The 13,092-nt window shown below is 30.3% G+C and overlaps 1 protein-coding gene across 1 annotated transcript in view; it reads right to left on the minus strand.

Moving 5' to 3' along the window:
- LOC147808500 (uncharacterized) overlaps nt 1-13,092 on the minus strand; it is a 37,561-nt gene that overhangs the window by 20,222 nt on the left and 4,247 nt on the right. The window contains exon 2 of the mRNA XM_087162585.1: nt 7,914-9,712. Within this exon, the coding sequence (XP_087018711.1) occupies nt 7,914-9,185 (1,272 nt within the window). The 5' untranslated portion in view covers nt 9,186-9,712. The remainder of the gene's footprint in view (nt 1-7,913; nt 9,713-13,092) is intronic.

Raw genomic sequence — 13,092 nt, forward strand, 5'->3', positions numbered from 1 at the left:
TTTTTGTTTTATTCAGTCATTTATTTATATTTATTATGTCCGATAATGCAGAAAAGAAGCATTTTGGGCTTCTGAGGGCCCTTGTCATCGCGGGGCCCCAAGCTACAGCTTATACGTAAATCCGGCCTTGGTAAATGATGTCCAGTCTGTTTCTTTCTTTTTTTGTTAGGAGATTAGCAATTAAATTAGAAATGTTTTAAAACATTAAGCTAATGCATTACTATATTATTTCATATTTTTAACGAAAGCTGCTTATTATTTCTTGTAACAGCATATTCTATTATTCAATATTATGAATATTTCGTTTTTTATACTTATTATTTAAAAGATAAATACAGAAAGCATCACTATTAAAGTAACTTAAAAAATTATTAAATTAAAGATATTAAAATATGAAAAAATTATCAATTTGTGAAACTAACAAATCTTCTCTTTTTTTTTAAACTTCAATTTATTTTAAACGATTCATTTCGCAACAAGTCACTACTCACAATTATGTGAACCAAATAAATAATTAGGTGATCAGCAAATGTCGTCGAATTCGAATACGGAATAAATTATTTGGAAAATCAATAAAACAATATGTTTGTTTCGTGTCCTAATTTTTTTTAAAGTACCAATTTTTCTTTACTTAAAGAAAAATAAAATAAAACTCTTTTTGGATTGTATAAAAAGTATCAAAGTCAAAACTTATCTTAATAATTACTATATTAATATAAATTTGAGGTCCACTTTTATTTTCGATGTTGAGCTGGAATAAAAGATTATTACTGATGTAACGAATGTTTGAATTAGAGTTGTACCATATCCTAAAATTTTACTGGGTTTGAGTACCCCATAAATAAAGAAAAGAAAAGAGAGACTTTGCAGTGAACGAGCCATTAGACAATGTCAACCTTCATCTATCAAAAGGTATCTCAAAATTGAATCAAGTTATCATGTCTTATATATAAGTGAATTGATGTTAAGAAATAGTAGTGGTAGTTACGCCACAATTCATCCCCTCTGTATTTGTGAAAGACCAGGAAAGCTGGATTAAGGTCACCAGGTTTTGAGCTTTAGCCATGAGAGTTGTATTAAGTTCATGACTGTGTGTAGTGAATCGATGTTTAATAATCATATTGGTAGTTACACCACATGTTTTTAATAAATTTTGTGATTTAAGTCTGTTATTAAACACACCAAAATAAAATTTACAATTTTAGTTCCAAATTGCATAACCTAAGTTAAAAATATAAATAGAGACAAGTTTCCTAATATAGTGAAGATTTCATGGAGAGGGAATCCATCAAAGCTAAAAAATAATCATTTCACAAAAAAAAAAAAAAATATTCAATTTAAATATCAAAAAAAAAAAAAAATTTCAACAATTTCAGTTCAATTGTTACAACTTTGATCAAGACATAAAAAGTACATCCTAAGAAATGAGACTAGAAATATGATTTTTATAACCATATTTATAACATATTTTTGAAATATATTGATTTTTATAACCATTTTTATAACATATATTTTTGGTCTCAATTCCTTTAATTTAAGGAAAACATTTTAATTTAACTCATCATTTCGGGTAAAAATAAGGTAAATATTTTGAATAAGAGGTAAAAACAATCTACCATGGCAAATAATTTTAATAAAATGTTTCTGATGGTCAATTGAGCTAATACAAAAAAAAAAAAAAAAAAAAAAAAGTCAACTATATTTCTGGACTGCATTTCTTAATTAGTGGTTACATTTAAAAGAATAAAGCTGTTTTTTTTTTTAAATAAAAACGTAAAAAAATTGCCAAAGGAAGTAAAATTTTAAATTATATAAAAACAGGAAGACTGAAAAAGAATTTCGTAGTTCGAACACAAAACCTAACTTTCGTCACTATTTGTATAATAACATTTACAGGATTTAGATTGGTCATTTTATTCAACCATATCACTATATAAAATTATTTTGAAAAAAGTAGTAAAGAATATTTGCAGAATTCTAATGCAAAGAGTGTTAATTTAAACCTCTTAGGCTTTGATCGAACTGCTGCAGAATTTTTAAAGTTTTTGCTATCAGATAAACAACTCTAAATATGTATAATGGTTATTAAACAACAAATTATTTAACATTATTATTTATATATGGTACAATTTGAAGGTTTCATGGAGCTTTTATTAACAAATACTAGTATCTTTACATTTATCAGTTAATTTTTGACATCAAATAATTTACATACATTTCTTTCCTTTTTGTTACTTTAGATACGACTTTTAATATTGATAAAATCAAAATTTAAAAAAACTTAACAACACTGTGAATATAGGGATAAATTCTGCATTAAAATTTTTCTTTTTTCTCAAATGAATGTCTCAAGAAAAAAAAAGAATCATGCCAATCCTGGATAAAACTGAAGTTATATAATCGAAACTATCGAAAATAGATAAACTTTTTTAAACATTTTCTTAATCAGATGGAATGAAAAAAAAGGTAAAAAAGTCATCTGCAAAAGCACTGGTAATACAACTCTATTCTACCATTTAGCAAAACTATAAAACATCAGTCATTATTAGACAATTGTGTTTCTTTTAAAAACTGATATTTTAAAATTGAAGCAATAATCAACATTTATAGACTGCATGTTTTAATATTAATAAAAAACAAAGGCTTTCAAACTGAAGGTATTCAAATTATAATTTGACATAATTAAATTTAACCTATCTTATATAAAAGGGTTTTAATAATCTTAGTTGGACGAAAATAAAAGTATTATTCGAATTTCAAAAGCGCAAACAGAATAATCATAAATTTTTAATACATTCAATTAAATGCTACTGCTTTAATGTCACTTATTTTAAAGGATATACTTATACAAAAATCTTCTATATTACATTTAAAAATGTAAATACTTTCAAATATTTTTTATAATCATAAACATGGCTAATTTGAAAAACCAAGGGCTGAAGGCACAAAAATCACACAGTGTGTACTCTACTCAATGCCATTATTTCAAAGGAAGTGTGTATACCTTGCTTATGTAGAAAATTTCTTTTAATAGGGTGCAGTAGGAATGTATACAGGAGCATGGCATACTGTCGTTTGATTGTTTTTGTTCTGATAATCATAAATTAAGCATTTTTTATTAATGCAAAATTGCTTAAATTTTTTCCAATATTCATCTATATAATATAATTTAAATATAATAAAATTTAAATGGGCAAAAAATTAATAAATGTATGTGTATGCATAAGGTAACAACTCTTTATTATTATAATAAACTTTAAATTATGTTATAAAATAAACAAATAAATAAAAAGAGTGAAACCACTGTAACCAGGTTCTAGTTAAAATTAGTTGCAGTTAAAATAAATTGCAAAAGTTCAACATGCTATTTTCAGAAGAAAAAAAAAGAAAGATCATATTTATAAAATTTGTCAAATTGCAAAATTTGCCATCACAATACTGCTTTTTGAATAAATAAAATACTCAAAAGTAAAGCTATATTTTTTAATTAAATTATCCGTTCTCAAAACTCTATTAGATGCTTTTGAAGAAAAAATGCTTGCAAATTTTAAAATTCTTTTGAGAAATTCCAGATAGTCCAATTCCAGTGCCATCAACACTTAATACACAAAAAGTGAATTTAACACTTTAATCGTTATATATATATTTTTAAAAAATTATTAATAATAGGTCATTAATTAACAGGATCATCTATTTTATTTGATAATAATAATTTCCAAATAATGCAAGATTGAAATTGATTTTTTGTGTACGTACTAACATTAAATACAATTTTTTAAACTTCCGATTCCAAAGAAAACAAAAAAATATTGAGCTCTTATTCGTTTAGAAAATATAACGATTTTGATAGAAATATTTTAGTAGCGTATAAATATTAGTAAAACTAACTAGCAGATAATTTTATTTTGAGACATTTGCCAGAAATTTCAACAGAGTATGTAGATTAAATTACTCTTATGTCTCTAAGTTTTAACATAAGAAATACGATGTTTTAACACCTTTGCATTTAGATTTCCAACGATTTTTCTTTGGTTCAACTTTCAAGTTTATTTCGAATTTAAATGTGAAGAAACAACATAAATGAAAGCTACGTGATATCAATGTAAACATTAAAATTGCTGATGCTAGTCGCTAAATACTGAATGACTCTCTTTCAATCGCGTTCGTAAACAACTGAAAAAACAAAATATTCTGATTTTCGATGCTGGAAAAATTATTAATTAGTGACTTTTCTCCCGAACAGTTAAACAAATTAAATACTGAATAAAATGTTTTAAAACTGCTATTGGAATAAAGCTAACAATCTGTATTAACACCTAAAACAAAAAGAATTTGCAATTAATGAGAATATAAATAAGTATTTTATGCTTTTTTTCGCAAATTGTCCTCACTAGCGGTAAATTCACATTTCTCGTAGCCTTGTAGCGCCATCTAATTTCCAGAACCAGAACTACAAAATCAAATGTAACAAAATTTTTATATGCTTTTAAAAATAATTCACAACCTAATTTTCCAAAAATAAACATTTTAGGTTCTGGCTAACAAGATTTTTAAATGTCGTGAAAAAATTCGAGATCCTTAGTACGCTATTTAATCTGTGTAACTGTTCGGCGGTTTTTAACATTACAGGTATACGGCTTTAGGACCACCTTAAACTGAAGGGTGTACAATTTTAGACATCATTTTAAAGTAAATAATTTCATATTGAAAAATACAAAATTAGAGTGAAATTAATTGAATAGTTTTTGAGAAATCAAGCTGAAGTAAAATTACCTGCTTTAAAATTATGTAAAAAATGAATGCATAACAATTCAAATTTTGTTCGATAATTGCTAAATATTTAATAAAATGTAATTTTTACATGGAATTATCTTTGTACAAACAAATTTTATAATTGTGTGCAAAAATTTTGTTATTCAGTTAAAAATTTCTCGAGATATGGCAAAATACACAAAATGTAAAATTAGCACAAGAGGCCCAAACTTTGAATCACTCTCTTGACCAAACTCTAGGGTCCATATTTTGGGGGTCAGAAATCTAAATCCGTTGGGAAAAAAATTTTTATTCAGAGAATGTACGCAGTGTCCGACTTATCCTACGCCCTATAAAGTCTAAATATATAGTTTCAGTCTTTAGATATTGTTGTATACACGTAAATAGTTATATTTATTTTATGTGAAGTTAAATTATAGTATTTATTTACATTCTAATTTTATTTTGAATATTTTAATTTGATATCTAAGTTGAGTTACAAGTGCATCGTCTACTAATGTTTACTGCAAGAGTCTAAAAATAATTAAGAAATTTTAAGTTCAAATGTAAAAATTGTATGTTGTATTTAATTTGACAATTAGAAAATTTAGTTTAAAAAGTGAAATGCTTTGATTGTAGCATAATGCATAGGTTTCAACCATCCTAAAGTTTAAAGAAGTAAGAAAATAAATTCATAAATAACTTTTCCTTTGTTTTCTGTGGAAAAGTTCTTCCAAGGGGGAGGAGTTATAAAGTCTAAAAATATTAAAAATTGTTGGGCTAGAAAAAGCCTTTAAAAATAAAATCACGAGACAATTTCTAGAACAGAGAGTTGTTGATTTCTTGGAACCATGGAGCAGTGGTCTAAACAACAACGTTCGTTCGCTGTGAAAGCGAACGAAGAGCAGGGGATCAAAATTGTGATGGCATGTCTTCGGATCATCCTCCGGGGTGTTTCCCAGACCGTCGCCTATAGCCCATTGTGCAGCTCTAGTGCGACGTAAATTAACAACAATCCATATCGGGTGATATCCCAAAATGGAGCAATTTCTTGGTCTCCCCAATCGCCCGACCTCACAACGTGCGATTTTTTCTTGTATGTGTACCTAAAGAGTTAAGTCTTTGAACAACGCTTGGGGAGCTCAAGAGGAGAGAGAGAGAATTCCTCAGCTCCGTGATGTGATGTTTCAGAAATCGCCTACAAGAATGTCTCGATCGGGAAGGACACCATCTTACTGTTTTACACAGTGAATGTTGTTTCTTAAAGGCTTTTTAATGTGGATTAAGATAGTAACAATAAAATTTTGAAATATCCTTTTTACAGTCATTTCAAAAATGCAGGTTTGACTGGCTCACCCTGTACTTCTTTGAAGTCTTATGATGCGCTTTCTGTAAAAGTTGAAAGCATGAGAGGAGGTCGCGTGTTAAGTAAATAAATTATAAAAGGGTATTTTTTTTTCTATTTTGATCGATTGTAAAATAAATCCATCATTTATTTTAAAAGGTTTAAAAAAGAAATCTGAAAAGAGATAAGAAATAACAATTCTTTGAGTTCTCACCAAGACGAGATTTTCATCCGTCCCTCACAGGGCCGGATTAAACTATAGGCACACTAGGCACGTGCCTAGGGTCTACGAAATTCAGGGGCCAACGAAAAACTTGGGAGAAAAAAATTTGTTGACAAAAATAATTTAGCTTTAAAAACAACAAGTGTATTTTGCACAAAATTATGAAGATACAATTAAAAATATAATAATCTTATGATCTAATATATTACTTTTTTGCGATTTTTGGATTCAACGAAATCTTGTATTATGCTGTCGAATTCCAAACTACGCAAAATGTCGTATTCAATAGACATAAGTGCGAGCGATGCCAAACGATCGTGATTCATTGTTGAACACAAATAATTTTTTATCAATTTCAATCTGGAGAAAGATCTTTCTCCTTCTGCATTTGATCCAAGAATCGAGAAATATATTCTTAATGCAATGTGAACGTTAGGAAAAGTATTCACAAGTTTATCTTTAATTTGAGCCTTCAACATTTCTTGTGCAGATTTATGTTCGATCGAACTAATCATAATGGTATTATCGATATCAACTGCAATATCGGCAGTATGTAGGTATTGCAGATAGAGTTCGATAAACAAATTTGTAAATTAAAATCCATATTAATAAAAATGTTTAAAAAAAATATGCAAGAAAAATTTAGCATATATTTTGAAAAGAGGGGAGGAGTGGGGGAAGGAGGGCCCAAAAATGGCTGTGCCTAGGGCCTACGAAAGGTATAATCCGGCTCTGGTCCCTCAATCATGCCCCCGTTTTAGACGAATATTTTTTAAGTTAACATACATGATCTTATAGATATTAATGTGATATTATTGAAATATGATATATTAACACGATATTATAGAAATATAACATTTCCAGTATTTTATGATCAATTTGAAGAATAGGTTACTTCCCTAGCAACTATTTAACTTCCATTGTCCCATTCGACTTCTGAATTTGAATTGTACTCTCACTTTTTTGACACCTTTAATAAATGTTTTTCAGAAAAGCAGTAAAAAAATTAACAGTGTTCCGCATAAAATTTCGAGAAAACTGTGATTAATTATACATTTCAATGATTTTTCAATCTAAAAGCAATTATCGTATGTTATAACTTATTTTTATATCGTGTGAATTATATTGGTTTAATATAGTTAATTGGGTTATAATAATGGATACTCAGTAGAAACTGAAGCGATAACATAAAAACTTGTTGGATTCAAACAATATGAATATGGTAATAAAACTCGTCATGTTCCAAGAGTTTAAAACTCACTTCCAAGTTAGGGGAATCTTGAGGTCGAAAAACATGTGAAATTTTATTATCATTTTCGTATTTTTTGAAGCCTATGAAGTTTTCATTCTCAAGCGCTACATTTGAGTTTTGATCATTATTTTAAATGTCATTTTTGCTTGTCTAAGCAAACATCTGTATTTTAACATATGTGAAGTAATTAAGAAAATATATATTTAACACTTAATTTGTCTGTCACAAAACTCTTTATGCATATAAACTGCAAGAAAAAGAATGACAGCTAAACCACCGTAATGTAAAAACTTTTATTACACTCATCAGTATGGAAAAAACTTAAAGCAGCATCATTTTTAACAGATGTCAGAAGAATGAGGTTTTTCACTAGTATGAATGAGACTATGACGATTTAAATTATCCTTTCTCGAAAAACTCCTATTACACACACTACAAGAATAGGGATTCTCACCAGTATGAACACGATTGTGCAAGGTCAGTTCATTTCCTCGTGAAAAACTTTTATGACACACGTCACAAAAATATGGTTTCTCACCAGTATGAATGCGACTGTGGCGAGTTAAAACTGCATTTGTTGTAAAACTCTTATTACACACAGTACATGGATATGGTTTCTCACCAGTATGAACACGTCTGTGGACAGACAATGTTCTCCATCGAGCAAAACTTTTATTGCATTTGTCACAAAAATAAGGCTTTTCACCAGTATGTGACCGAGAGTGCTGAGTTAAATGCGAGCTCGTCGAAAAAGTCTTATTACATACATTACAAGAATAAGGTTTTTCCTTGGTATGAACACGACTGTGAACAGTCAGTTCACTCCCGGTTGAAAAACGTTTATTGCATACGTCACAAAAATAAGGCTTTTCTCCAGTATGTATGCGAACGTGTCGAGTTAAGGCCGACTTCGCTGAAAAGCTCCTATTACATACACTACAAGAATAAGGTTTCTCACCAGTATGAACACGACTGTGCAAAGACAGTTCAATCCCCTGAGAAAAACTTTTATTGCATACGTCACAAGAATAAGGCTTTTCACCAGTATGAGTACGAATGTGATATGCTAGATGTCCCTTCCGTAAAAAGCTCTTAGTGCAGATACTACAAGGAAATGGTCTCTCCCCAGTATGAATGCGTTTGTGTACGGTTAAATATTGCTTCTGTGGAAAACTCTTATGACACACACTACAGGAATAAGGCCTTTCACCAGTATGAATACGACCGTGCACAGACAGATCACTTCTTGTTGAAAAACTTTTACTACATATGTCACAAGAATAAGGTTTTTCACTAGTATGAGTGCGACAATGACGAGTTAAGTGTGTCTTCCTTGAAAAACTCTTATTACACACACTACAGGAGAAATGTTTCTCGTCAGTATGCACAGGTCTGTGCGCAGACAGTTCACTCCCAGTTGAAAAATTTTTATTGCATATGTCACAAGAATAAGGTTTTTCACCAGTGTCACTGTAACTAGTTAGATGCTCTTTCTCTTCATAACTCTTACTACATACACTAAAAGAATGAGGTTTCTCATCTATAACACTAAGTTCCTGTGAGCAAGTTGTTGTGGGTAAGCTATTAGACAAGTCTGTGTCTTCTAAATTCATACTGACTGCTACCTCACTTAACTTATGTGTAGCTCAATTATTTTATTGAAAACACTTACATGAACTGTAATTGTAAGGTTTTTAAGAGTGTAACACGGGCTATTTTAGATTAGATTTCTATCTTTGACAAGATAGAAGTTAAGAAAAACTACGACAAAATTTTACAAGAACAACGTTTTCCTGTTGATTGAGTTAGTGATGAAAGTGAATATTACAACACATTATATTAAAATTTCTAAAAGCAGTATTTAATAAGTAGCAGTAATTGAGCAACAGAAGTATGGAAGTTATTTTCAACAAATTTAAGTTATACAATAGAACGAAAGAATAACATTTAAACATCGTATTTAAATATGATGCAACATTATTATTGTCTTTAACTAATGAAAACGCTTTTCTTTAATTTTTCACTTTGGCAGTAGAAACTAGTTTTAAGATGTCAGACAGTTTTTTCTTGGCTACTAACTTCGGTAAATATCAAAAGTCATGAAATACTGGGCACTGTATCCAACATAAGAAAAGCAAATCTGAAAAAAAAAAAGAGTGCTTTTATACATTGAATAGAATATTTTTAATAGAATAAAATTCTCAAAATAAAATACCATCTTCAATGTTTGTTCTGACGCTCTGATTTTTCACAAATAAACTGCCAACCTCAAAAGGGAAAACTTCATATTGCTAATTTGTTAATGATAAGTATGCAACAGATTGAGACATTCAAAACATACTTCTTCCGAATAAACATGTTTCTTTTTCTCAATTAATTAGGATTTTGACTATTAAATACGATAGACGAATTCTAGAAAGTATGGCTCCACTGGTTTTTGCACTCCTTTATGGCAATTTGATTTTTTCTAAATATTTGACCATATTTATGGAAGTTTTGAAGCAAAATCAAAATTTCTACACAAATTTTCCCACACCATTAAACTGTTTAATTATAAATGACAAAATATAAAATGTGTGCAAAATAAGTTAAATAGTTTTTTAGTTATAAATTAAAAAAAAAAAAAAATATTTCTTTAGGAACAATTGATTGATTGTTCTTAATTTTTTTTTTTTTTAAGTGTTAAAAATTACATAGTTAAAAATGATTTTAAAATATTTATTCCTAGCAAATCAAAAATTTTTTAATCCTTATTAAATTAAATAATAAACTATTAAAAACTTTTGGTTCTATTCCTTTACATTGATAATTAAAATTCCGAAGCAGTCCAACAAAAAGTATATTTATGCAAGGAAAGTATAATTGTGTGTCTGATTCTGAAACTTAATAAAAAATTAACACAAATTAATTAATCAACCATTACGATAAAAAAAAACTGATCATTTGAACAAAAGTTATTATGAATAAGAGTCATACGTAAAAGTAGCTTAAATTATTACACAAATAAAATTTATTTTTTACACTAATTTTATTCCTTTAAAAAAAAATCCCCTTTTTCAAATTATTTATTTTACTGTCATACCAATTTTAAAATTTATATAGTAGAATTAAGACTTAACCTCAGACATTAACAGCTCTTTCTCGTTTTTAACGTCTTTTCAGATTGGTCCCATTTTATTTCCTACATCAATAATGTAAGGGGGAAAAAACGCTACTTATAGCGATTATATTACTAATACTATTACCCTGAAATATCGACATTCCAGGAAAAAATTTTAAAAGGTTCCCAGGAAAAAAAAAAAAAAATTTAATGTTCTCACTGACTTTCAACTAACCCTAGATACTTGGCTAATCTATCAAAAAAATATAAGCCAAGAAAGAAAAAAGGAAAATTTAGAAGCAGAAAAAAAAAAGTCAAATTACAAATACATATGGGTAACAATAGAAAATATTTTATTTTTCAAGTATTCTTTAACTCTAGTTGAAAGAGTTTTTTTTTTCTTTTGGGGGGGAGGGGGGGAAATTCGGTAAAAGTTTGCATTTTTCTAATATAGTCAAGTGAAAAAAAAAAAATTCCGTTTGGAAAGCAAGGGCAAAAAAATATTTTTTCTTGTTCTTTCTTTTTGCCAGCTAAATTCTTTTATTGCAATTCGCTATCGACTACAAGAGTGCTGCCTGATAGCATAACAAAACAGAAAATCCAGCTAGATATTAACTTTAAAGTGTGGCCACAACGTGATTAAGATTTGATAATTTGCGAATCAAAAGCTATTTCAATAGCTGGAATGATGGAATCTAATAGTGATGGGGGGAAAAATCTAACAGTAATAGCCTTTTTTTCACGAAAAGGTTTTTAACAAAATATAATAAATATTGTACATATTTAAATTTTAATTTCCATGGGCAATTTCAAGTCCTAGTTCTAGCGACGTTAAATCCAGGGTATACCATATTAGTTAAAATAATTTGGGTATTTATTCTTAAGAGAGTTTGCTTTTCAAATTAGTAGTACTACTTGTCAATTAAAAATCAGATATGTGATAAGTTATAGTCCAGTTATGTTTAGTTAATATAGTAGTATATTATTAAAATTATATTATATTTTTACAGTTCCTTATAAATTCCTGAATCAGATTTTATTATATTTATTTACCTATCGCATTGATGACCTGCTAATAGTTTAATTCAAAAAATTCTTTAATTTTCCAATAACAAGAGATCGAAATCCGAATTTTGTGCATATTGTTTGCATGCGTACCCAAAGTTCGTCTGATCACGAGCGAGACGCCGATCAACGAAATCCCACACATGCTCAATCGGTGACATATCTGGGGAATACGCCGGCCAAAGAAGAAGTTGTACCTGTCGCGATGCAAGGAAGGATTGAACAGTCCTAGAAATATGAGGGCGGGCATTGTCCGGCTGAAATACAGCACCTGGCAAGGCTTGAAGGAAGGGAACCGCTTGGGGCTGTAGAACTTCACTGATGTACCGGTTGCTGTTCAGATTACCCTCAATTCGTAGCAATCGAGATCGCCCATGATATGCTATGGCACCCCAGACCATAACTCCGGGTGTTCGTCCACTGTGGCGTTCGATAACGCACTCTGGAAGATGACGTTCACCGGCATAGCATCTGACACGAATGCGGCCGTCATGGTACCACAAATTGAAGCGAGATTCGTCAGAAAACACGACACGCTGTCAATCAGCACGCCAGTCCCTATGCTGGTTGGCCCATTGCAGCCGGCGAAGGTTTAGCGTGAGGGGGATCCTGTATAAAGGAGTCCTTGCGCGCAGTCCACGCTGCAGCAGACGTCTACGAATTGATAAAGCCTACAATTAAACACCTGTATCTATTGACCACCGTGCTGCCAGTTGTCTAGAGAGAGCCGTATGGTCCGTTACCGCAACGCCAAACAGGTGTTTATCATCGTGAGCTGACGTGACATTTCGGGGTCCACTCCCGGATTTCCGAGTTGTCCAACACTCGTCCATCCACTGCTTTCAAACACGCATCACTGTGCTGCTGTTACGTTGCACACGAGCGGCTACTGCACGATAAGACAATCCAGCCTCACGAAGGCCGATGATTCTACTCCGTTTAAACTCCGTAAGTTGTTGAAATCTCGCTCTCTTTCGTCGAATAGGCATAAGTAATGACTAAACTAACGTTTACCTCTACCAGATAACCACCGATAACCATACCCGCTTGGCTACAGCCGTCTATTTATTCGAATCCATCCGCCGTTCAGAGGGCGCTGCTCAGCATACGCATGCGCTACGGGTCTGAAATTCTAATCATTTGCATATCACGCTCTACTTTGCATTTCCAGAAAATTTCAGCTCACTCGCGTAAGTCTTTCATGGTGTTGCAATTTTCACAAACATGAGTTTATATCAAATACGTGGTTTTGTATTCATGAGATTTTAAAATGAAACATTGAGATTCGCACTCGCGCAATGTAAAAAATAAATAAATTGGAATTTATATTTTAAACACCTTTAAAATTGAACATA

The sequence above is a fragment of the Parasteatoda tepidariorum genome, chromosome 5 (assembly GCF_982258835.1).
Source record: "Parasteatoda tepidariorum strain Cologne lab strain chromosome 5, Ptep-v5.0, whole genome shotgun sequence".
Classification (NCBI taxonomy): Eukaryota; Metazoa; Arthropoda; class Arachnida; order Araneae; family Theridiidae; genus Parasteatoda; species Parasteatoda tepidariorum.